Below are 27,282 nucleotides of genomic sequence, written 5' to 3' on the forward strand. Positions count from 1 at the left end.
GTCTCTTTATGACGATTTCAATCAGTTCTCGGGGGTGCACATATTACCTAAGATTGAGACAGTCACGTAGACTCTAGCTGTTGTCGTCGTTGAAACTGTCACAAAAGAGCCATATACGCCATATGAAAAAGGAGAAAGGGTCCTCTAACGTCCTCTATATGTTGCATTGTGATAGGCAGAGCGAGGTTTGGCACGCCGTCGGCCAGGGTAGATCTGTAGCAAGAAACGAGCTCGTTGGCCAAGCACGGCTCGGTTGGCCAGCCAAGCTCTTGCCAAGCTTGGTTCAATCCCGGTATGTTGCCTCGGGGAGAGTGAACGCGGAATGGTGTAGCACTGCATAAGTTCAACTTTCGATTGGCCAAGTGATTGTCTCAAACCAAAAGCAGTAAGAAACAGAGACAGTCTCTTCTTTTGCAAGCTGGGTCCGACAACTTTTAGGTTGGAAGCAGACGTCGGCCCAGTGTTTCGCCAGTATTGCTTTTCCCGCTGGGAAGTAGCGTTGTCATGCAAAATTTCTCACTGGGCCGTGATATGGGTCAGCGTTGGCCAGGTTGGCCAGAAAGGTTGGCCCTATGTTGGTGGCCAATGGATGGCCAATCTCAGGCCATTGTCAATCCCCAAGCTCGGCCCAACCATGTTGTCTTAGCTTGGGCCAAAGTTGGCTTAGTTGGCCAACTCCTCTCAGCCGACCTTGGGCCAAGCACGTTTTTTCACTTGGGAAGCAGTGTGTCTGTCAGAAGGTATAAGTCCGAATACTCTCCAAGACTCTTGAGCCGAAATTTTTCATACAGATTTTGCGCGTGGTTGTAGTCTTGTTCACTTACTTCGGTTCCATTCAAAATGTTAAAGAACTTATCTCGAGGTGGTAGCGAAGGCTCATCATAGGCTTCAAAACTGGTGACAAAGTTATAACAGAAGACCCCCTTACGAACAACCAGCTGAAAGTGTTCCTCATTTGGAAAAAACTGGCGAAGGCATTGAAAGTTGGATTCACCTTTATCACGTAGATTTTTCACCAGTGTTTCAAGGCTTGCGTTCAGAAAACTCAAACTGTCCAAGAATCGATAAGAGTCGATGTCAATTGCTTTAAATTTTTGACAGCTGGTGGCAATCACGTTGATGTCTGACTTCTTAAGCAGATGTAAATGAGACAGGAGAAAACTCATGTCATAGTTAGCATTATGTGCAATAACTGGAATCTTGGGTGGCACTCTCAGTTTCAGGTTACACGTCTGACATAGTGTTTGTCGAAATTCTCCGCTTACATGGTCATGATCTCGAACTTTTTGTCTTTTAGCAAAGGATTCTTTCAGATATTACAATGAGTGGCTGCTGTATGTTGACGCTCATTCTCTTCGGTCATTTCTAGAGGCGCAAAAGCATGTATCCATCCTAAAATTTCGTCATGCAATTTCCGCAGCAGCTCCATAAATACTGTGACACAATTAGGACCATGGAAAAGATGCTTTTGCAACACGTGTGAGTCGGATGCACGTATAACCAAAAGGCAAAATGAGGAAGGACAGTGATCCTCATACACGTTTGTTTCCTCCAAACAAGGTGACAAAACACTTTCAAAATCATATACACAGTAGAAAGGGACTTCCGACATGAGATGTTCCCCGGCAAATGCTACCGTCTCTCCCTTCTTAGGGTAAATTGTCTTAGCAACCTTCTGATGCAAACACATCTTTAAATGATCACTGAGGATTCTGTCTGATGAGAAGCCCATCATACACCTCTTGCAATGAAACCGTCCGCTAGGTTGAAATAATCCATTAAAATTTGTGATAAGCAGAAAATGAGAGTCGATTAGCAACAGATCCACATGTTTCTCACGCTCGTCATCGACAACCTTGATGGGGTACAGAGATTTGTCTTCCCTTTCGTAGGCGTACACATTGATACTGATACCATTATTTTTTTTCGAATGCTTCAACCTCATTTGGGAAAGCTACCGGGAATGTTTTCGGAAAAACATACTCAGAAATATATGGTCTGTATGAAGATGCCCTACGCCTGCGATAACCAGTAGCAGAATGCAGTGCAGCTATTACAGAGAAGGCAAAACACATGTTCTGCTCATCTTCATGCAAACCAAAGTCCACACACAACAGAGAACGAAACTTATGCTTCAATTCTTGCGGTAACCCAAACTGGGCACATCCAATCAGTTGAGGCATCAAACGTCCAATGTTCATGATACAGGCATGAATGCGAAAGAGAAAAAAACCTGAACCTTCTACTTCGAGGTTTTCCAAATTTTGTGCTATTTCAGCAGTCACTTGAGTGATAGAAGGTTCTACATCTGCCTACTTTGGAAGGCACGAAACTAATTTCGAGCTGTAACTCATCGTCTGGTGTGTGACGACCAAGTTCCACTTTAAGCAATACAAAATAGCGCAGTGGGAAACCAAAGTGTCGTAAGACATCAGCAATGTACTGTCTGTACTCGTGAAAAAAGGTTGTAACATCATGTCCGCTAACGTCCCTGTCGTGTAAATGCAGCTCGAACCGATTAGTATAGTTTCGCAGTGTGCACAAAGTCTCACAAAAAGGAATGCAGGGGGCTTGAAGATTGTGAACATTTCCCAAGTGAATCTGAAGACCTAATGCTGTTGCATAATACTGCCGTTCGTGCTGGGAGCGTAAGTGACACATCACCATATCTCATCACTTTCTCTTCGATATGGTGAAGATAATATCTGGCGAAATGACTTTTTTACCATCTTTGGTAAACCGTTCTTTCTTCTCTATTTTGAGATTTGGAAGCAGTCGCATTTCCTCTAGCTCTTCCTCCGACAATTTTTTGAAGCGTCCAGGTAGATACACTTTCACTGGCTTGTCGTTTTCCATGCGGGGCTCCACGTATACTGCCTCGCCATACATAGTGTCAATTTTCTGAATGTCCAGCACTTCAAACTTTTCGTTTTTGGGTATGTTGCTCATTTTCTGAATTTCACCATCACCACATTTTTTCAGTTTATCCAACTTTTCCATGACGGATGACATAGCTTACTTGTGTTATGGAGGCTTCGCTGTTATGATGACAATTTGCTTTCTCCTCTTGCTGTATAGAATGAACTGAAAGAGAAGAATAGATTTGTAAACTCTTACATCTTCCACAGGAATATGTAATACCCCTGTCACACGGGCATTTTCGATCCTGCTCGACCGAACCTGCTTGAACCCAATGCAGATCGGATGGTGCTACACGGCCGCTTCCAAGGAGGATTGAACTTTGATCCTGCTTGACTCAAGACAGTTCCCATAACAAGATTGAGAATTTCAAGACGGCTCGACCGCCGCCGTTTGCATCCTCGACCCCGGTGAACTGTCATAACTTAAGACGGACATGCGCGCGAAGCTACAAATGATGCTGACATCGGTATACGATAAATTACCACTAATATCGCTGTTATATAGGAAACGCAAAATTAATGAGTTCCGTTTATTCATTTGCACAGGTCAACCATTCAATGCGCATTGAAAGTGGCCGTGTAGCAGCGTGAAAACTCGAGCGTGCTCGGGAAGTTCGATGCAGATCGGATTCGAGAAGGATCGCAATGCCCGTGTGACAGGGGTATAACACACCTCCTCAGTCTGACATTCTGAATGAAGAACCACTCTCTATGTCCACTCTTATATAGCGATTGCATGCAGCTCTCTAACATGTGTGCACAGCCTTGAACGTCTACATCCTTGCAACGTTATACGTGAAGACATGTTTCAACGTGTCCTATCTAACTTCATTGGTCTGGTAACTAACATACCTGCGTGCACAACCTTGAATGTCTACAACCTTGAACGTGTGTACTTCGACTTTGGTCAAGCTTAGAGCACAGACTTGTCTTTGCTTTTTGTTGTAACCTTCCATTATAGAATGCTCCTGGTCTGATAACTAACACGGCTGTGCGCAACCTTGAATGTCTGTATTTCAGTTTAGCCAATCTGAGAGTGATGTACAGGCTCGTCTTTGCTGTAACCTTCCTCTATGTAACGTTGTGATTTCATAACATGCTTCATTCGTTTGCAAAAGATGGCTGAGGTTGGACCTTATAGGTTTACCACTCCGGTCTCAATGACCATATCAGGTCAAAGCCAGAGTGGAAAGACGACACTTGTTACACGTCTAATTAAACATAGAGCTGCTGTCTTCGACAAACCATTTGATCATATATTGTACATATACTTGTACAAACAACCAATCTTCGATAATTTTCCAGAGGTAACCTTCAGTCAGGATATTCCTACTAATCTTGATACTGTAAGAAATTCATTAATTATATTTGATGATTGCTTAACCGACAAACAAAGGCTCAAAGAAATCTGCAATTTTTATGTAGCTGGCTGTCACCACCTCAACTGTTCAGCTATTTTCATAACACAATATTTATTTATTAATGATCCTCTGTATAGATGCATTCAGTTTAACAGCAGTGCCTTAATTTTATGTCGTTCCGCCCGCACTGCGGACCAAATGCAAATACTTTCACGACAACTGTTTGGTCGAAAGAAAAGGGAACTACTGCCAAGTATATATAAAGATGCTTGCAAGAAACCATATTCATACCTTGTAATTGACCTATCCCAAAACTGTTCAGACCAATTTAGGGTGTGGACTAATATATTTCCAGACGACCAGCGACAAATAGTATATAAAACATGAAACGTGTCAAGAAGAATATTCATTTTCTTCAGTTGCTTGCTGATGCAAAGTTGCCGGAGCAACGTTATTTTCTCCTGGAACATGCTACGAGAGAGCAACTAACTGCTATTCGAGAGATTTGTATGAATCTTTGTAAAGGAAACATTAAGGTAGCTCCAAGAGTGAGAAATCAGTTGCAACCTTATGCAACACCTATCCGCTTTTTGGCAAAACGAGACACTACAGGAGTGAAGAAAGTTCGAAAGGTATTGCAACAATCTGGTGGTTTTCTACAGTTCCTTTTGCCACCTTTGCTGGGTCTCCTCTCGACTTTAGGTGGAAGGGCGATAGCAAAAGCAATCGGAGTGTAGTCGATGCAGAAATACGAGCTTGTGCCTTACCGGGAAACCCCCATCCCACAGATATTGAAGAAAGATGAACCAGACGATATCAAAGCAAAAGAGATAATCCAATATCTTCACTCCTTGCTACATCCCACTGTGAGTGAGAGCACACCTACACTGGCTTCAACAACAGTGAGAGAAGAGGAAACACAGACCGAGGAAAAAAGTAATACTGTCGTTGATTTCATGAGCAGTGGCTATAAAATCAGATCAGAAAACCTATTACGTCTTCTAGAACCAACGATCTCATTGGATAGGAAAACATTTCAGATAATTGTCGACGGTGAGCGAGTAGACAATACTAATATAATTGACCTCGTATACTATCTCGTGACGAAAGCAAGAAATGTTCAAAGACCACCCTATTTTGATCGGATTTTGCCGCTATTGGTCAAGCTAAACTTACCAGCACTTATTGTGCACCCATCTCGTCTTCAAAAACATACAGCAGAGAAAACTCTGGCCACTCCTTCACCTCATTCCGTAAGTGAAGCTTCCACACCTCGACGTGCGACACCGCCGCTCACACGAGCCGCGAAGCGCGCACGACAGCTCACATGGACACCGTACTGAACTCCGAGGAGAGAGGCTACTTCGAAGAAGAAAAAATACTGTCACACTTCCCTCCAAGACATCATAAAAAGGTATTAGCTATGCTTCAGCTGATGACAACGGTTCTGGCTTACGACGAGTACGGAAGAGTTATCTGTCACAGAAAGGTGGTGCCACACTCATCTATTGTTGAGCTTTTGAAGTACGAACTTCACAACAGGCAACCTCCCTGGATGAGAGGAGACGTTTCAGCTACAATCAACGCTTATCTATCACTCGATGCTCTTAGAGTTTGCAGTAGGAAGTACTAATGGCAGTCTACTATGACCCGCAACATGTCGGCAGCTTTGGTGGAGTGCAGAGACTTGCTCGAGCCATTGGCGAAAAGAAGGACAAAGTCACTAAATTTCTGGAGACAAGTGATGTGTACAGTTTGCATAAGGAATACAAGCGACCCACGAAGTTTCGAAAAACCATTGCACTTGGACTTCGCGAACTATTCCAGGCTGACCTAAAGGATTTGCAAAGTCTAAAGAACCAGAACGATGGTTTTCGTTATTTGCTCTTTTGTATAGATGCTTTCTCTCGGCTTCTTGTCATTGTACCTATTCGTAATAAACGATCTCCCGAGGTTATTCGAGCTTTTAAACTTGCCTTTAAAAGAATTGGGACACCCAAGCTTTTGCACACAGATTGTGGAACAGAATTTACAAACAAGGTGGTACAACAGTTTCTGAAAGCAAGGGGGATCCGGCTCATCCACACAAATTCACCTATGAAGGCCTCAATCTGTGAGCGATCTCAGCGAACAATTGTGACCACACTGTACCATATCTTCACATTCCAGGGTCACAAGCGATATGTGAACATTTTACCTCAAGTAGTGAAAGCTTACAACAATCGCGTACACAGATCGCTTTCTGCCAGACCAGTGGACGTAAAGAAAGAAAACGAGCACATTTTCAGAGAGAGACTGTACCCCAGCCCGGTTGGACCACCAAAAAAGCCGCGCTACAGTGTTGGAGACGTAGTGAGAATTGCAAAATACAGACATCAGCTAATAAAACGTTATTTAGGGTCATTTACGTCAGAACTCTTCGTGGTGAGAGCGATCATGTTAGGGTATCCTAACACGTACATATTACGTGATCTTAAAAATGAAGACATCATTGGTGGGTTTTATGAGAGTGAAATTGTACGAGTGAGAGAGGTTCCAAAAGTAGAGAAGATCATAAAACGACGAGTTAGAAATGGAAGCTTCAGTACTTGGTTCAGTTCACTGGCAGTCTGGACAAGAAGTGGATCGCAGAAAATTACCTTGGTTTGTAATGACCAGTCAAGACAAGTCAGCCGCCGATGACACAACATGGCCTGAGGTTGATCCTCGGCTTGATGGCGCATGGTCGTCATCATCAGACGCAGATGAAGAGCAGCCTGTGCTAGGTAGAGATGTGTGTGGCAGATGGAGAAGAGGTTACACACACGAATTTCGGATGCAGCCTGTGTGTCGTCTCAAACACGTCTCCTACAAGGAGATATTGGAATGTGGGTTAACACAAGTAGGCAAAACTTCGCTCGTGAAAGCTTTTAAAATTGTGATGGATACGGTGTTGTTTCAAGCGTTGCCAGATCAACCTCCTGACAGGGTTACTTGGAAAACTGCAAAACCAATGTATGCCGGAGTTCACACCACCTGTACGTTTGCCTCGGAATCACCTTTCGCCTTACTTGCTGAATGGTCACGTCACGTGGACGAAATTTTGACATATGCTGACGAGGTTGACGCTATGCATCTTGCTGCCGAGAGTCTATGTTTCATGGAACAAGCCGAGTCTGAAGGTTGGCACTACTTAACAGGCTACATCAGCAAGCTAACACTTGACCTCTTCAAACATCGACTGGTGCACCCCCCCCCAATGGAGCATAAAAAAATAATTACCGCTCGTGTATCAGGGAAATAAAAATGTACATTTGTACTAAGCCCTCTCATTTCATTGTGGGTAAACAGACATGGATAGATGTTTGTGTGTTCTCTTCTCCATTGTGTGGCACACGTTTTTGCTTGTTGTGGTGATCATCGAGCTAACGAAGCTTCCATCCTCTTCCCTTCAGCTTCATCAGGGCAATTGCAGCAAAGAAGCTGAACTGGAAAAATATGTTTATGTACATTCGTGCCCTTCTGACTTGCTTGTGGTACGCATTTGGAGCGAAAACGGTAAACCGAAGCGTTCTGGTGTTACCCTAACACGAAATGAAACACGCCAGCTGCAAAAATGCTTAGAGACAGCCAATCTTACAAGGACCTATTACGATAACGAATGCTCAGATGTATGCTGTTTGTGCTTAGAACGTGAGTTAAAACTTCGCCACTGCCCAGGCAACATTTACTCTCTTGGCAGAACAATTGGTCGACATCACTCTGGCTATGGAATCTCACTATCTAAAAGGGCTGTGATCTCACTGTCCTTGTATCTAAATAAAAAAAAAATTGAACTGTTTGCAAACGTTTTCACTTCCTGTGATGGACTAGGAAAGCATTCCTTAAATCACAAAGACCTGCATGTCGCCACTGAAAGCGGGAGGCATGAAACCTTGTCGTTCTTCATATTTGCATTTCCATAAATGACTTGCATGTTCATAGAAAAGCATTATATATATATATGTATTGCAAAAGAGGGGGGCAAATCCATGTACTTACCACAGTCTCTCTTTCCAGTCAAACACTCTCATGGAGAAAAAAATCTTCATCTGGAATCTCGAGTGGATTAACTTGAAAACAAAAAAGTTTCCACCTCTTCTCCATTGTGTAGCACACATTTTGCCTTGTTGTCAAGGAAGATCTCAAACTCTTCCCTTCAACCTCCTCGGAGTAGTTACAGCAAAAGAAGAAAGATGAACTGGAAAATATGTTTTATGTCAAACCAAAATCAAACGATTAAAAAAACACCGTTTCGCTAAGTTTAAATGCAAAGAAACATGCAGTCCAGCAAGACTGAACATTTCCTAAAGTAGGCTTTCCCCCGATGCACGTAGGAGTTGGGTGAAGACTAGCTACATCTCACAAATGAAGGTAGACACATTCCTTTCTTTCTGACCTGTTTGCCATTGACGTGCAGGTGAAGTGTTCTGTTGTTACCCGAACATGAAATGAAAGAGAGAAGCTAAAAAATGCTTAGAAGAAGTCGATCTTACCAGCCCAAAATGTGAGATGGCCCTTCAACCTCGTCGGAGTAGTTACAACAAAGACGATGAACTGGAAAATATGTTTTATGAAGAACAAAAGTCAAACAATGAAAAAAAAACACCGTTCCGCTGAATTGAAATGCAAAGAAACAAGCAATCCAGCAAGACTGAGCATTTCCTAACGTTGACTTCCCGCAACGCACGTAGAAGTTAGGTGAAGCCGACTTGTAAGTTAGCAATGTCCTCCAAACATACAACGCAATGCAATGTCCTAAATAAAAAAAAATAATGTTGTACTGTTTGCAATCGTTTATTTTTCATTTCATCTACTGCGACGATCTAAGAAGGTGTACTTTAAAAATCACAAAGATTTGCATGTCGGCAGTAGGAAGGAATGAACCTCTTTTCTTTTTTTCTTTCACGTACATGCATTCCATAAATGGCTGTGACCTTGCACGCTCACAGGGGAAGAACTTATAACAAGAGAAAAGAAAAAGCATGTACTCACCTTAGTCTGCTTTTCCAGTCAAACACCCGCACGGAAAAACCTGAGCTGGAATGTCAAGTGAATCCACCTGATTGTTTTCAAGTGGCATTCACTTGACATTCCAGCTCAGTCCGGAAAGCGTTGCGGACGAACCGTCTTATATAGAAGTCGCTTCGTTTGCCTATGAGACTGCAGCGTCGACCTTCTCGCCCCAAAGACGTGATGAGGAAAGTGATATTATCGTTTATCCTTGAGAGGTAATTACGGCTTTACCCGGGCTGGCTCGCTCTGTTCAGAAATCAAAGCAGTCAGCATGGAGGCAGCTGTCATTAGTATACTGCGTCTTTTTTCTTCTTCTTTTTCCTGCGGCGCAACATGTATCGCATAGTAATTATTTTTCCTGTCTTCGAGTTGCAAAGGCGACACCGGCTAGAGTAAAAAGGTACGACCTTTATCCAACGAGTTGTCTTATATGCAAATGCTTGCTATTGCAATAACATCGTGTATCTTCGAGCGTTTATTCGACTTGCTCGCGTGCTCATGCAAATCAGCAGAAGAGATATCACAGTCTGAGTGGAAACAGCGTGACCTTCAGCCATCCCGTCGTCTAATATGCAAAGCGTCGCTAACACAACAACATCTTAATGGAATACAGAAAAAGTGATCTTATCATTTCTCGAGAGTTAATCCGTGTCGTACACAAAAACGGATTAATGGGGAGAGGTAGCCTGGTCGACTGCAAGTCAAAGCATGTTTAATGAAATCTCTACAATGAATATCATGATGTTCCCCCATGATGCGTCGGATGTCGAATTTCGAAGCGGTAAGCCTTTTGTCAGTTACACACCCTTAGCACCCTGTCCATAATCACTTCTCAATACTAGCTATGCCATATCCTTGCAATTCGCAACGATGTTGTGGCGGCGGCCGGTGCATTTTTCCTTTTTTCGATCGGTTGTCGAAGGTCAGAGCTGTAGGCTCTAGCTGTTTTTTTTTTTTGTTACGCTCTTAGCGCTCTGAAGTTTAAGTATATACTGTCTCCTTGCACTTCGGAAGGAGTCGATTGGCTCATCAACCATTTCCATTAGGCAGACGATAGCGAGGTGTCCTACTTGTCGACTTTAAAACGTAATAAGAAAAAAAAATATTTGAACAATGTTGTGCCATGTATGAATCGAGCTATCGTTTTATCCTTGCAGGGATCCAATAAACAAAATACAGAAGCCGACACTGAAGATTTTTGTTTAAGTTTAATTTGTACAAGCTTTCGCGTGGAGGTCCACGCTTCCTCTGTATTTTGTTTATGAGATCTACAGGACTTGACTCCCCTCTTCGTATACGCTTTTGCAGGATCGAGTAAGAATTGTGCAACTATCCATAAAGAATTAATCTTCGGAATCTTATTATTATTTCTTTTTTACTAAGATCCTCAGATGGATGAACGGTTATGGCACATTTCTGATTTCATAACTAAGCTAATTATTCATTGTTAACGTAGTTTGTTTAAAACAAGAGGTATATCATTCTGATGGAACTACACAATTAAAATGACATTCAGTGAGTGCATCCTACAGGCAAGCAAAGGGATTGGTGCCCCCACGTGGTCAGCCACAACTGGTCAGGTTTAAAATCTGCGAGAGGGTGGAGGTAAACTTATTAAGAAGTATAACGACAGCTTCGTGGGCTGGTTCAACCGCGTTTGAGAGTAAATTGATGTAGAACTGGTCTGCCATTTTTTATTGTTCTGACTAATCTCCGTTTGCATGCACCGTTTTTATAAGACTGAGGCGCGTGCCCAGTCTTAGTTATTTACATAGTAGGTGTGCATGCAACCTAATTATAATAAGAAGCGCGTGCGAGGGACTTGCTGGAGGCTGGCTTACGATATGGGGGCTGGTGCCCACGTGGTTAATTCCTCAGATGACACAGTGAGGTCGGTATCACTCTGACGTGGTTTACTCCAACACAGTAGGGCGTGCACCTAATTATAATATTAAGAAAGGCATGTGGCAGGGATGGCTTACCACATGGAGTCGTGAAAGTGGGCTGGTGCCCACGTGGTTAATTCCTCAGATGATACAGTGAGGTCGGTATCTGTGGGCTGGCGCTCACGTGGTTTAGCTCTAATTAACATTCGCAAGAGCGGGATGGGGCGGGGACGGGGGCGGTCTTGTTTGTTGATGCTAAATACGCTAGCTAGCGTATCTAGCAATTGTTTTGCTAGATAGGCACTGCTAGATACACTAGCTTTTCTGACTACTTTCGTGTCCTATGGTCTTCCAGTGTCTCTGCTGTTCACAATTAATTACATACATCTATCAAAACTTATATAGCTGCACTATGGTGGCCACGTATAGGAATATTATACATTGTATAATAAAACTTGTAATTTTGATTGTAATCGTATTGGTTAAGAATATCTTCTTTGATTAAATGTGGTGTTATAGATTTTATTTTCTCTTGTTTCGTGTCGCTCTTGTCGTTCGTGTCCCATGGTGTTCCAGGGTCTCTGCTGTTCACAATTAATTACCTACATCTATCGGCACTTGTAGTTATAATTCTGTGAGATTCTCTTTCAGATTATTGTTGCTATAATTCAAGTATGATTGTTGATATTAGAATGTCTCTTTTATCAGATTATCCAGTGTGGCCGCAGTATTGTATGTATTAATGAAAGTAGGTTATGATAATAAATGAGATTCTCTTTCAGATTATTAAGGTCCACCTCAGTCTCAGTGTATGTATTATTGAAAGAAGTATATGATATTAAATTAGATTCTCTTTCGGGTTATTGTTGCTATAATGGGAGTATGATTGTTGATATTAAAATGTATTCTTTTCAAATTATCCAGTGTGGCTGCAGTATTGTACGCATTATTGAATGCGAATGTAGCTTCATATAATAATAAGTTATCTTTCAGGTCTTTCGTACGGGGCTCCCTAAGTAAACAATTGGTAAGAAATGTGATGAATGTTGATATTATGTTTTCGTTCAGAATACGATTGCTTGAAATATTAAGACGGCATACCAGCTCTCCGTCCCAATGTATTTCCTATGGAACAGTTTTGATGCTTTTTCTCGGTAACCGCCGCGGAAGACGAGATGAAGAGCATTACGCTACCAGATTTCGCATACATGCCGTATGTATTTTACGGCGACGTCACCAATGCGAAAAAAATACACAATTTTTCTCCTCCCTCTTTGAGCAGGTTTTATTAAACTTGTATAGACATTTCGAAAAAAAACTTTCAATTTACTTTCTCTGGAAATATTTCTGGAATCGATAGACATCGAATTTATATGTCTACCACTTTCCCTTTTTATAAAAAAGCATGGAACGTGAGTACGGATAAATGCCGTCTCAAAGCCCCGTAAACCGCGTCATTCTGTGTCGCCCTAGCCGTAGCACAGGAAAAACTGCGCGGAACATTTTGACCGTATCCATCCGCCGACCATGCTGCGCGCACGCGCACTGTAGTGCTCCCTCTCTCCTCTTTACTTTCATAGACAGCGGACTTAGGGTATGGCCTTGGAGACCAGAACAAAAGCTTACTTAGCTGCTCGTAAAGGGATTATCGTCAGCCAGCACTGTCGGGGGGAGGGGGGAACGTTGGGTAGACGAGCCAGCATTGTCGCGGCCCGTGTAAGAGACTACCGAGATCAATAAACCTCTTCTTTTTTCGGTGCGCTTATAGAGAAGTGAGATGAGTTTATTAGCTTGACATGAAACGTCAATTTGCTCGATTTTGCCGTTTCGGGTTTGTGCTTACTCAGTCAGCCGTCTCATAAGGCTAACGAGAATCTCTCGTATTTACGGTAGTGGAAGGCCGACTTCACAAACATTCCAGTAACGTTCAACAGGACTGCCCTGTAATGTTCGTAATGTTGAAACAGCCAGCAAGCGGATTACACACAGATAACTGTTTCTTAGGATAACGGTACTTAGAACTGCAGCTTTATTTGTTGTTTCTCTTTCTTTCTTTTATTGATCGATTTATTTTTATTTTTATCATGATTATTTTCTTTTTTTTTTTCATGAACGCTCCACGTGAACCAATAAGAAAAATCGATCAAGCGGCCGCTGCACAATTATTTCCGCCCACGCAATGAGCAACGCTCTTTTCCGGAACCCAAATTCACGTTCGCGAAGCAAGGAAAACCAACGACAACCAACGACAGTGACGGGGAAGGGGGGATATATTTATTAGACGAAAAGGAAAAAAAAAAGGCTAAAGGTCAGCCAAACGGGACGTCGGCTTGCATTTCCGGAAATACATAAATAAATAAATAAAATTAAGAATAGGAGATAAATGAGACGGACGCAACGAAACAGCACGTTAGTTAGCTGATTATAAGGTTAGTAACAGTTCGGTGTTTGCATTTTCATGTTCAGGTTTGTCTAAGTGGGCTTTGGCATTTTCCGCGCAGAAACAGCCAGATAACATTTATTTACAGTAGTTTATTTATCAATGGGGACTTCGATCACGTTATTTTGAGATACGGCCAATTTTTCGAGACCGGTTCCCTGGATTTTCCATCTTTCGGCAATCCTTGCTAGTTGCACGTTGGATGACCCAAAACCTGTACCCGGCTGTCTTTGGACGGCGAACAAAGAGGGGGCCTTCTGATGGAAGATAAGGAAAAGCTCCGGGTCACTGGGGACTCTCCGCTGAACTAGTGCCTACGCTGAACGATAGGTCTGGTGTAAGGTGAAGTACTCTGTGAAAACCAAGGAGTGTCTAAAAATATAGTACTGAAGTTTCCGGGTAATAATCAGCGCAATTATTAGGCGGAAATCGTGCTCGGAGACCTGGTCGCGCGTCAAGTTCCTTTGATTTTATCTTGTTCATTTATACATAAAGATGGAGTTCAAGGGGGTTCAGGAGCTTCCTCCTTCTCCTTTTTTCTTTTTCCATTTGTTTATTTATTTTTATTGAATAGCTGTTGCTAAATGCAATGCATTTATTTAGGATGATTGAGCCTATCAAAAGGCCGAAAATCATGACGCCGAACTATCAGAAGGCCGACAGCCAAAAGACGAAAAAATCATAACGCAGAACCGTCAGAAGGCTGAAAATGGAAAGGCCAAAGAGACACAGGGTAAGCACTCCAGTGAATGACCACTGAATGGGATGGTGTAGATTATGAAAACGTTTTGTGGCTATTGTGTTCGAAATCAAATAACTGGAATGCGAAGATGAAAAACAATAATCTACAATATGTTTACTACGAAAAGAAAGTGTGTGGTGGGTAAAGTGAGGATAATTGTGCATTGAAAGCCCCTGAAATATAGATGCAAGTAAGAACTGAAACCTAGACAGCCGATGAAGCACATCAGAGCCGACCGAATGTTATCGTTCGCTTTGCGGGTTTGTTGAAATTGGGAGACATAGGGTGCTTTTGCTTTTTTTTATGTGTTAATAATGTGTAGTTAAATCTACATTCCATTCAACTAAAGTTACAACATAAAATGGATATAGTTCGCTGCATTAGTTCGCAAGCGATATCGTTCGCTGGATGCTAGCATTTCTCTACTGTCGGTCAGACACAGGTGTTACAGTTGTCCTTACATCTTTTTCTCTGCCGATGTTTATGGGTTATAAAAGCTCTACACCCACTTATTCAGGTATTTCATTGCGGTTTTATTGCGTTGAAAATACGGTTCATCAACATAGAGAGTATGAGACAACAACTACAACAGTATAGCCTGACCGCCACCAATAACAAAACAGAACTATATATGAAAATACTAATATTCCGGTTGAGTTGGGAACTACGTCCGACGATATCCACGTTCAACGAGCGTGAAGTCAGAGCGTTTCATTTCATTGACACGAATAGAAAAGGTAATGCGTCATTGCGCTCAGTATTCTGTAGTACCCCCCTTTATAAGAGAACGCGGCTAACATAATAAGAAATCATCAGACATCATCAAAAACATCATCAGAAATAAGTAGAAGGTAGCAGGACCTTGGAAAATCACCAGTGATGAATCACCTCGTGTCATAGTCAAAACTTATTTGTTGTTGGAGAATCCCTTCCTAATCTTACCGCGTTGTCTGCACTCAGCAAACTTTGCGAGAGAGGAACAGAAAGAACAGATGTAATCGGCACAATGCAAGCGGCGCAGTGGGTGTAACCGCATTTATGTTCCTTGTTCAATGGTTTTACTGTGCATTAGCATGCATGTTAATTTAAAAAATCCCGTCTCCCAATTTAAACAAATAATGTGATAGGACTTGATCGGCTATGATCTGTTTCCTCAGCTGTTCACAAGAGCGCTCCTGTAATTTCCGGGATACGGAAAAATCGTCCCCGGTGAGAACCTAGGTTAGAGCGATTCCTTGCCACTACATCCAACGCGCCGTTACGTCCATCATGCTCTTACATCCAAAAACGAGTCGTTACATCCACCCTGTTCTTACATACAAACGACCGTTACATCCAACGAGACTTTACGTCCATTTCTGGCTGATACATCCATAGTCAGTACATACAAAGAGCCGTTACATCCAACAGAAAACCATACACAACGAGCTGTTACGTCCATTGCGCCATTACATCCACAGACGTAGGAAAGTGCGGGACAGTGGTTCCAATGCAGCGCAAAGAACGCAGGTGTCGTTGAATATAGACGCCTGTGTCAAACCTAGATGCCAACGCGGTACCTCACGGGTACTTCTTTGAATAGGAAAAAAAAAAAAAACTAACTAAAAAGAAGTGATCTGCAATACGGATTGACATTGATTGGTTAATAAACAGCTGCTATATTTGTACAACCACAAAACGAAGGTGGTTAGGGTATGAGGCATGTTACTGAGTTCCCTATTCCTCCCTATTATTTTTTCGTCAACATTAACATCAATTGAGTTCTAAGCAATGCGCATGTGTGGATCAACGCGCTTATTACTAAAATGTTAGGTATACAGCAGATGTTTTTTTTTTTGTATTGTCAACAGACAGCACTTTGAAAATAGAAAAAAATCGCAATGCTGCGTCTGCATTCCGGGAAGTTATCTTTGTCGCTGCTTTGTTGTCACTTTTATTATTGGCTCCCTTCGCGCCATTCGTTGTCGTAAAGCCGTGTTGGTGCTTTCTTACTTATGCCCAGTCCGGCCGTGCTGCCAGGACGTTTTGCCTGGGTTTTCCCCGACGATCACATGCCGGTACGGTTTCCTTGGAAGTCGGCGTAGGACGCGCGCTGTTGCGTTGGTCGTGACGAGCGGCCCGCCCTAAGCGAGGCCAACTATGTACGGCAAGCAGAATATGACACACACGACCAGCAGCTTTTTTACCTAATGCGCTTTTACTTTTTTTACTTAATACTATATTATTTCGTGAATATTTTGAGATTTGGGGATTTCAACTTGTGGACCAACCTCGTAATTTAGAACCTGACCTAATTTATCTCTCACCTCTGTCCGTAACTTGTGAACATATCAAATCATAAAACATCGTAATTTGACGGACTCTCACGAAAACAAAAATCATCACCTCTGTTTTTCATCATCTCATCATGTGTTTGTGTAAGAGTACTGGAGTAGCCAGTTCGACGTCGTCGAAACTCACATCCCCATTTTTTTCTTTATCACATCACATCATGAAAACAAACAAACAAAAACATTCCGAGGATACGCCGCGAAATATGTGTTATGGAGTGGCTGATTCCAAAACTACATCGATGCCATATTAGTTCATGACCGACATATCCTGAAGCCGCTTATCCATCGAGCATTTACATCCAAAAGATCACCAAGTCCACCGTGCGCTTACATCTAACGTGTCGGTACATCCATACCGCGCCGTTATAGCCAACGAGCCGTTGCGTCCAATGCGCCGTTACGTCCACCGATGGATGTAACGGCGCGTTGGATGTAACGTCTCGTTGGACGTAGCGTCCCCAGACCGGTTAGAGCCGGGTCCTAGGTTAGTTTCCAGGGTAGGTTAGTTGAGGCTTGTTTTTGACAGTTCACCGTCCACAGTCCATCGCATCTTCCTCATCACATTGTAACTGGATATTCTGAAATCCTAAGCTGTTTGGAGAAGGATCGAAGACCGCTTGGTCGAAAGCCGTTCGATCGAAAGTCGGTTCATCGACGCCGTTTATTCGAAAGACGTTTTTTCGAATGGAGTTCGAAGGTCGCAGCGTGTCCTTAGCACCTCTTTTTCTGTAACTTTTGACTCGAGCATATGGAGCATGAAGCAATCAGTGTCCTCTCCTTTTTTGTTTGTCTGTTTGTTTCTTGCTTTTTTTTTCTCAGCTAAAGAGGGGAGACCACTGGTTACTTGCAGACCTTTGTCATTCACGAACATCACAGCCGTTTCGGGTTTGTGCTCACTCAGTCAACTGTCTCATAAGGCTAACGAGAATCTCTCGTATTTACGGTTAGTGGAAGGCCGACTTCACAAACATTCCAGTAACGTTCAACAGGACTGCCCTGTAATGTTCGTAATGTTGAAACAGCCAGCAAGCGGATTACACACAGAAAAATGTTTCTTATGATAACGGTACCTAGAACTGCAGCTTTATTTGTTGTTTCTCTTTCTTTCTTTTATTGATCGATTTATTTTTATTTTTATCTTTATTATTTTATTTATTTATTTTCATGAACGCTCCATGTCAGCCAATAAGAAAAATCGATCAAGCGACCGCTGCTAATTATTTCCGCCCACGCAATGAGCAACAGTCTTTTCCGGAACCCAAATTCACGTTCGCGTAGCAAGGAAAACCAACGACAACCAACGACAGTGACGGGGAAGGGGGGATATGTTTATTAGACGAAAAGAAAAACAAACAAACAAAAAAGACAGACTAAAGGTCAGTCAAACGGGACGTCGGCTTTCTATTCCGGAAATACATAAATAAATAAATAAAATTAAGAAATAGGAGATAAATGAAACGGACGCGACGGAACAGCACGTTAGCTAGTTGATTATAAGGTGAGTAACAGTCCGGTGTTTGCATTTTCATGTTCAGGTTAGTCTAAGTGGGCCTTGGCATTTTCCGCGCACAAACAGCCAGTTAACATTTATTTACAGTAGTTTATTTTTCAACGGGGACTTCGATCACGTTATTTTGAGATACGGACAATTTTTCGAGACCGGTTCCCTGGATTTTCCATCTTTCGACAATCCTTGCTAGTAGCACGTTGGACGATCCAAAACCTGTACCCGTCTGTTTTTGGACGGCGAACAAAGAGGGGGCCTTCTGATGGAAGATAAGGAAAAGCTCCGGGTCACTGGGGATTCTCCGCTGAACTAGTGTCTACGCTGAACGAAAGGTCTGGTGTAATGTGAGGTACCCTGTGAAAACCAAGGATTGTCTAAAAATATAGTACGGGTAATAAGCAGAGCGTTATGAGACGGAAATCGTGCTCCGAGACCTCGTCGCGCGTCAAGTAATTGTAATTGCATCTGTGTTGCCCTTCAAGAATAGTGATTTTCCTAAAATACGCATAAATTTTGCTCACATGGTGTCCAGTTCTTCAGCTTTTCCACGACCGAATTTCACATTTTCAAGTTTAGATTGAATTAACTGAGACCTCAGTATTCAACACAACGAAATCTGGAGTAAAAATTTTCGCTTCAGAAATTCTTCTAAAAAAAGAAAGGAATGCATATGTTATCCTGTCCTATATAATAAGGAGGCCGAACTGTACTTTTTTGCCACACTCAAACAAGAACCTGTTACGTTGTCAGGTGACCATAGCTATTATTTTTCTCCAATGTGTCCTTTTATTTTTTGTCGAATCGTTCCTCTTGGCGTTCAGGAAAAAAAAAAAGTGTAGGGAATATCGCGACTCCCGCTGCGAGGCCTTGCCGCTCGACCTTCCCATATCTTTTTTGGTTGGTTTCCGTGTGTCGACCCGAAGCCTTTATCGCCCTTCACCTCCTTTGTACGGTTTTGCAACCTGGTACACCAGAAGAAAAGGGGTCTCCTGTCACTGGGGTTGTCGACTGACATGATTTTTCTGAGCGGGTGTAAGGTAAAAGAAAAAGAAGGGAGCCTTTCAAATATGTTACTGAAGTTTTCGGGTAATAAGAAGAAGTCTGTTCTACGACGGAAATTTTGAAAAGTCTTTTGCACCAACGCCTTGTAAATGAATTCAGATATTTGGTAATTACTTACTTACCAGAAATAAACATACCAAAATGTCATTTTTGCATGAATAATAGAGTTATTATCAAGGTAAATTGCATGTTGTAAAAACATTTTTGGGACCCCTCATATAGGACCCCGGTTAGCGAATGCTGCCCTTCTAGACGCAGGCGGGTTAACTTTGTTGTGCATTTCTCACACACAAAATATGGACTTTGTCGCAGGCAATGCTATGTACCTCGTAACTTTAATGAGCTTCCCTTCGACAGTTTTTCTTTCAAATCGAAGTACAAACTAAAAAAGCGCTACGGCAACTTTATCATGGGATGTAGTACCCTTATATGTTCATATACTGTCAAACTATATGCCGCTGGCTGCTTCAGGGCGAGTGCCACAAGCCTTTCGGCTTAGACGGGCCTGTTTTATTATATTTGTAGTTTGCTTTCTTGAGTAAAATTATTATTATTATTATTATTATTATTATTATGTAAGCGAGTGCAAAAAAAGGCAATACCGTTTCGAGCACTAGATTCTCCAGACTGGCATTGTAAGCGCTGTGTGTAGGCAATGTTTATAGCCTAATTTATAGCCGCTGGTAGATCCAATTGAGAGCCTCCGAGATACCGGCATCCGTACTATCCGATCACACTTGTACTATCGGCAACTCGGCATTCAGTAAGTATGCACTAGTAAAACAATACGAAGAGCAACTAAACATTCCATAATCAGTCAGTACAGGCGGTAGTGACTTGCAACAACAATAATTGTAGCATAAATATATAGGAACAAAAAAATAAAAATAAAGTACTCATGTAGCAATAGGAGACACGCAAAAAGACGTGAATGTCTCGAATCGAAATGCGGACCCTTCGTGGCAAAGTCCGACACTTTACCACTCGACAAACAACGCAGAGGGCGCGGATCGCGAGGTCAACCATGCACAATGGGGATTATTTCGGGAGTCGGAGGCGAACGGCCTGATAAGGACGGCGAGCGTGGCACCATCTAGAATCGGGAAAATCGTGAATCGGAGTTGCTCCTCGACTGGTATGGCCTCTTAATAGCGAATAAAATATGCATATTCTTTACATGTACTGTCTTGTGTTTTTATTTATTCCGTTACAGGTCGTGAAGGTTTTTCGGCTGGAATTTTTCTCCTTCACCTGATTGGCATCACGATTGGCAGCACTATTGGCGTTAAATTGGCACAATTCCCAGCACCATTCTATATTAATGCTATCTGTTGATCGTGTTATTCAAATTATTTCCTTATGTCTGCGCTGTTCACGTCATAAGAAACTGATTAATTAAATTTGTATCATGTTGTCGTCCATATTGTACTCGAAATTACTTATATCCATCAGAACTTGTAATTAAAATTAAAACTCCTGTGATGCAATGATGGTTCTCACGTCTCAGACTTTTTATGATACAACTTGTAATTTCGATTGTAATCGTATGGATTAAGAATACCTTCTTTGATTAAATGTGCTACTCCCTTGTAATTATGATTGATTGAAAACTTGTGTGTATGATTACCGTTAATAAAAAAATTATGTGTTTGACCTGTGATACCTATTCAATGTTATTGTATCGTGCTTCTGTTAAGTATATTCTCTGTTACACGTATTGTATTGTGTTTCTTCTGCTTCAGGTTTTTGGCTGGGTTTTTCTCCTCCACACAGAGTCACAGCATAATTCCTGGCACTATTGACTTTAATAAATATATTTTCACTTGTACTTTTGTGTATGGCTATCCTTTGCATGTCTATACTTGCATGTAAACCGACCACTGCACACCTCTTGTAGCGGAAAAAATTGTGGGGGAAGTCGGCCCAGGTGGATAGATGGCGAAAGAAGTCAGCCCGGGCTGAAATGCAGTCTACGATAAGCGCTCGCGCAGTCCTCCCTCGACGATAAGCGCGCGGACAATCCTCCGCACACGCGCCGCGCTGGAAAAAAGAATATGAGAAGGACTCAGGGGTCGTCGGCACAGGGCCCAGGGGTCCAGGTCTCTGAATCTCTATATCTGTGAATCTCAACCTCGCTTTTCTACTTACTCCATTTTGTAACTCAACTCCTCGCAATCGATGCAGTCCCACGGTCACCTATAACGAAAGAATACAATTAACCTCGCTTGTACTGTACATCGTCGCTTCACCGATGCAGCCGATCCTCTCCTGCCGCCATTTGCAATGCGTACGTCCACCAGCTGCAAAAGGATGTACTTCGATTGTTAAACACGAGTAAAACGCAGGCGTCGTATCACAGCTAGGTTGACTTACCTTAAGCAAACATTAGACCTGTACTTAAAAAGCATGGTTTCATCCTTCTCAAAGGTGAGGTTGCAACGCAGACAGCGGGCAAGAAAGTGGGAAGCGGGAATGAACGTACTGCGGGATAATACGTTGTGCCATGTGACTCCTCACCAGCGGAGTGCGGTGCAATGTAGTACGCTCCAACCAAGGCACGCATATTCAGCCGGCGCACGCATTATTCAACAAGCGCACGAGTACAACATACAAGGTTGAGGAGGCACACATATTATTCAACGGACACAAAGCCATTTTATACCAACGTGACGGCTTTGTACCTGCTGAAATTTGGCGATGAGGATCGCCGTGCTTGCTATTTGGTAACCGTTACAGCTGTTTCCAGACGGTTACGGCTGTGCACCGGCTGCACTTTCTGAGGGAACCTCTTTAACTGGCACGTGTGCGTCACATGATTTAGAGTGCATAGCAGTAGGCAATGTATTTTATAGTGCAATGAGGTAAATACGATGTCCGCTTTCTGTTTCTGTCAAAAAAAAAATGTTGATTTGCAATTTCTCGCGGATTAAATCTGATAAAAGCGCTCAGAAGTCATGCAAAACCTTCAATAAAAACGTATACACTTACCGGAAGACATGTTTGACTCTCATTGATCCTTCCGTACTGGTCTATGAAGCACTTTTTTAGCGTTAGATATTCCGTTCTGGTCCCATTTGTCCACCAATTCAATAACTCTCCTTTAGCGTTGAATTGGCTGCCTGTCGCAGATATATATAGGATGATTGTCATGCACATTCAAGCTTGAGCGACAACAACGACAACACATATTTTTGCGATTTCTCTTTCGGAGAGACTCCTGCTTTCCTTTGGGAGAACGAGCTGACTTAGAACAAATCTTCCTGGTTCGCCACGTCGCCACCGGCCAAGAGGTAGAGTACCGACCCTGGCAATGAAGCTCCTCATTCACCATTATAAAAAGTTGTTTTTCGTGATAACCATTTTAACGGTTTGGCAAATCATTTGCCTCACACTAATAGCAACCTTTCTCGGAAGTTGACTGCAGTGTAGTGAGTTGAGTTCAGTAAAAACTCAATATCATTTTATGTGCTTCTTCCATAGCCACTGTAGTGTAGTAAGGGAGACTTCCCAAAATCTGAAGAAAGTGACGAAATGAGACGAAAGTAGAATTTGAAGCAATCTATTGTGCTCCAACCTAATTTCTCTCGAATAGTGTCTCGACAGGGATTGTGGGATAAACCACAGCAATAGGTTATACCATAGATTGAGAAGTTACCCGTCAAAAAGAACTCGTTACAAGTTAAGTTACTGTGCGAAAAATGTTACTAAGTTAATAGCGAAGTTCTTCAGCCCGAAACGTAACTCGCAGTTACTGAGTTACTTAAAGAAAAGAACGAGTTACTTCCAAGTTATTTCGGACACAAAATTGCATTACGCAGGCGCAGCGCGCATGAGCAGTTGAGTTAGACCTTGAGTTGCCTGCGGAGGAGTGCAACACGCTTAGATCGTTTTCGTTTATGTCCAACAATAGACTTCTCCCTGTTTGTAAACATATGATGTCATAGTGTTCGACACGCCACAAATTTGATAGAACTGAACCACGCTCGAAGCTAGAGGTGAACAAGGTCGCGCCCGAAAGCCACGGTCTTGAGGGGATTACGATATGGTCCCTTAAAGGGACGCGACCCTTGGTCCTACTTTTCGTTCAGTGGGAGGCAAAGAACAAGTGCCAGTTCGTGGAACCCAGCCCTCTCCTTCAGATTTCTTTCAGTTTCAGTCTGTCTACCAATGTCATGATGACGTTTCGCTGGTAGGGGTCTATTCGAACGCTTTGCATCTCATACTCCCCGTGGGTGCACAATGGTTCAGCTTCATTTCAATGGCAGCGATTCTTAATTCCTGAATAAAATACTGTCATTGATTGAATATCACGTTTCATGGCAAAACATGCCAATGGCAAATGCAAATGGCAAAAAATGACCTGAAGGAACCGGAGAGAAAGCAAGAAAATATGTGGACGCGAGTGGAAAGCGAGTTAAAAGTAACTTGGAACTTAACTTAAGTTACTTTGGCAAAGTTACCTGAAAAAGGAACGAGTTCCTCTGAAAGTTACCACGGCGCAAAAGTACCGAGTTAAGTTACAAGTTACCAAAAAAAATGAACTTAGTTACGGTAACGAGTTACTTGTAACGAGTTACCTCGAACTCTGGGTTATACCCACAAGCCATATATCGAATGCAACAATAACGTTATGTATAACATTGTGCTTTTCTCTGGAAAGAGGTGTGTGGGCATAAACAAAAACGGGAAACATGCTAAATTGCGCATCAGGCCGCATAATCTTGCTCTGTAGTGTTACCCCTCCATTACTCAGTGTTTAAAGGGTTGTCTATTAGGCAGCTTTACACGATAAGTCAAATCAAGAAATTAGATACAGGCAACATTGCATAATAAGGTATTTCAGATATTCCAGCGTGTGGAAGTAATTGCCTAGCTGGTTTAGAACGATAGATATAGTTTTCGAACTGAAAACGACTGTAAGTTAGGTTTGGTAGCCAGGTCAAAGTTTATGATTGAAGGAAATTCTAAAGAGCTTGATGACGCGATAACTCGGTGATGAGTGATAAACTGATAGCAGCCAACCGGCTAAATCCAGATTCCCTCCGAGATCGAACGGTGTCGGCGCGCGGCGGAGAACGGAGAACTATCAGAGTGGACACGTCGCCTGCTTTTACGCGTTTATTCCGCGTTCAGTGCAGTAAGTGGAGCATTGGGGTACCGAACAGTATCCTACCATCGCGGCATAAGTGAACATACAATACACAAGAATTACGGAAAAGAACCATCAACTCCTTACATATTGCGTTACATATTGGTGTATGTTGTTTCAACGTGAGTCTTGTTCAATATCGCTTTGGAACTTTTCTAAGTTAGAAACAGCGAACCTGCCTCATTCAACAGTCACAGCATTGCGTGTGTCACATTACGCATTGGTCAACAGTCGTCGTCGTACCTCTGTGATGGGCATTCCGGAGGAGACCAATTTTGTCAACAATACCGGAAAAACGCCAGCCGACACAACATTGTAAACTTAACGTAGAAAAGGCAAGACGTTTGCAATCGACAAAGTTACCGTTTAGTTAATGGTAGCTGAGAACACCGACTTAATGTTGGAAATGTTGCCCCGAAACCACGTTAAATTAACATTGGCCAGCTATTGCATTGAATTCAATGCAACTTCTTGGCTTACCACATTACATGGTGGGACAGCAAAGCTAAAAGTTACGGGAAGTAAGCGTCAAGAAGCTGACTTGACATTCGTCAATGTTATGATGGCAGTACGTCTATACCTAAGCGGGATAGCAATCGGAATACCGGTAGCGAAAACACAACCCAGAATCTAAAATTCAAGTAGCAGCAAAACATCGTAAATTAAACGAGTCGTAATCTAGCATCTAAGCAGTAGCCTCTATTTGCCAAGAGGATGAAGCAAATTCTAACATGCAAACAGTTACCAGAAAAACAACGTAAACTTAACAATTCAGGTACCAGGAAAAGAACGTAAATTTAATGAAGAAGGTTGATACAAAATGTAACAATTCAGGTAGCAGGAAGACAACGTAAATTCCGCCATTTGGGTAGGAGCAAAACAACGTAAATTTCATGCTCCAAGACTTTGTAAAAGTAACGTTACTTTCTCGGTGTAAATTTTCATCTGTGGTCGACGTTACTTTAAGTGTATCTATGTTTAAACAGCACGTGAATTGCGTCGAATATCTGATAGCGGCTCAGCAGGGTGTCGAACCGAAAGGTTTTCCGTTCCGGTTGTCGTTTCGGTTCAAAGAAAACGGTTCAGTTTCGGTTCAGCTCCGGAGCAAAAGTATAATGGTTCGTAACCGATTTCAACCGGTTCAGTTTCACATGGTGCCAGGAGAATTAGTTGAAACGAAAATAATCGCATTATTCTTTCCAACAGTGACAGAAACGTCTTGCGGTCTGGCACAGCGTTGTACTGTGAGGTCTCCGCAGTTTCCTACCCAACCACCGGTGGATGCCATGTATTGTGCACTTGAGGTCTTGCGTTACATACCCTTTAGGGCCAAATAGTTTAATTTTCCATTTCAACCGAAATCTGAAAAAAAATAAAAATTCTGCTTCCCTTCGGAGGATAAAATTTTGTTTCGGTTTTCGTTCCGTTCCGGGTCGCCAAAAATAACGTTTTCCTTTCTTTCTTTCTTTTTTTTTGTTCAGGTCAGTGTTAATAAACCTGTTTTCGGGGCGAGATTTCCGACATCAAATCGACGTTCTCTGCTATCCTTACTTAAACGTTACGTTTGTGGATTCCAAACGCATTTTACGTTAAGTTTACAATGTTGCGTTGACTGGGTAGTGTTGGCAACACGTTACATTCTGTACACCGATGCTGATACGAGAACAGATACAACGAGAAACAGAGCGAAACTACATAATCCTAAAATAATTTTTTTTTCAAACATTTGGTAGTGAAGCGAAGCTACTGCAAAACGGAGTGCTTGATAACATACTTACCCTTGTCATCAAAAGCGTGGGTGACTTCGTGACCAATAACCATTCCTATTCCTCCCATGTTCACCGACCTACAGAGTAAACACTATGATTACAAACAATGCAGCTTCCTAAGCTTGCTACGTTATCAGTGGTATATAACCAGAGGGTTCAGGGGGTTCAAAGCACCCCGGAATTGTACCAGTGGTAATGCATCTGGGAGAGGAACACCGAGGATGGAATCGAGTCTCCTGTGTAAAGTTCCCAGAGATCATTTCCCAAATATTTTTCTGGCTACGTTACCGTTCGTTGCGGTTAACATGAAGACCATTGCCGAATGAAACAGAAAAAAAACGGTCTCCCTGCTGATGCAACGAGCCGTAATGCGATAGCAATTGTTGAACTTTTAGAAAGGGCCGGGATCGTTTTGAATTATGCGTAATGGTTTGCAGATACGGGTCAAATATTGGAGCAGAACTGCAATAAGTTATGCTGCAATGCTAGAGAAGGTAATGCGCCGTGGGGCTTGACTCGAGGGAAAACTTTTTTGACAGACTGTGAGGTGCCTTAAAGGAGCATGGAAATCATTTGGAACATATATTTTTCACCGCTTGATATGAACATACTACCTGAATAAGCTGTCACGCAAAATATTTCCTTCGAAAAGCGCGAATTTCCTGAGAAAATTAGTCTGCAAGAATACGCTCCGCGGCGACAGTCTCCCCCAAGCCGAGTCTGGCGTGTGGTGACCTCATATGGCCGAGCACTTCATTGGCTGCCGGAAGCGTCCGCTCCCCGCCAGAACAACAGCCAGAATCGTCTGCTAGCTCCGGAATCCTGGCGACTTACCGACTAAGCGCCGTATTCTTGAACAAGCCTCGACTCGACGCTCCGCCTCGACTCCAACGAGTGGAGGAAAGTGGCGCTGCTCCACTCGAAGAGCCCATGCGTTTCATGAACCCGCTTCGGGGATTCCTGCGCCAAGGCGCTCCTCGAGAGACCGTCCTCGAATAAAGCTGTAGTCTCGTCCCCAGCCGTCTTTCGGGACCACTCGAAAATGTTAATTATGAAACAGAAGGAAATTATAAAACAG

The 27,282-nt window shown here is 42.6% G+C and overlaps 1 protein-coding gene and 1 long non-coding RNA gene across 2 annotated transcripts in view; both read right to left on the reverse strand.

The window, feature by feature from the left end:
- Positions 1-27,282, reverse strand: part of LOC135381923 (neprilysin-1-like) — a 178,002-nt gene that overhangs the window by 53,839 nt on the left and 96,881 nt on the right. The window contains exons 5-6 of the mRNA XM_064612572.1: positions 26,214-26,281; positions 22,275-22,405 (exon numbers count right to left, since the gene is read on the reverse strand). Coding sequence (XP_064468642.1) covers positions 22,275-22,405; positions 26,214-26,281 — 199 coding nt within the window. The remainder of the gene's footprint in view (positions 1-22,274; positions 22,406-26,213; positions 26,282-27,282) is intronic.
- On the reverse strand, positions 2,976-8,857 carry LOC135367410 (uncharacterized). The gene is made up of 3 exons (XR_010414454.1): positions 8,303-8,857; positions 6,922-7,129; positions 2,976-3,084 (listed from the first exon to the last, which is right to left on the reverse strand). It is a non-coding gene; the product is annotated as an uncharacterized LOC135367410 (long non-coding RNA).

The sequence above is a fragment of the Ornithodoros turicata genome, chromosome 1 (assembly GCF_037126465.1).
Source record: "Ornithodoros turicata isolate Travis chromosome 1, ASM3712646v1, whole genome shotgun sequence".
Lineage (NCBI taxonomy): Eukaryota > Metazoa > Arthropoda > Arachnida > Ixodida > Argasidae > Ornithodoros > Ornithodoros turicata.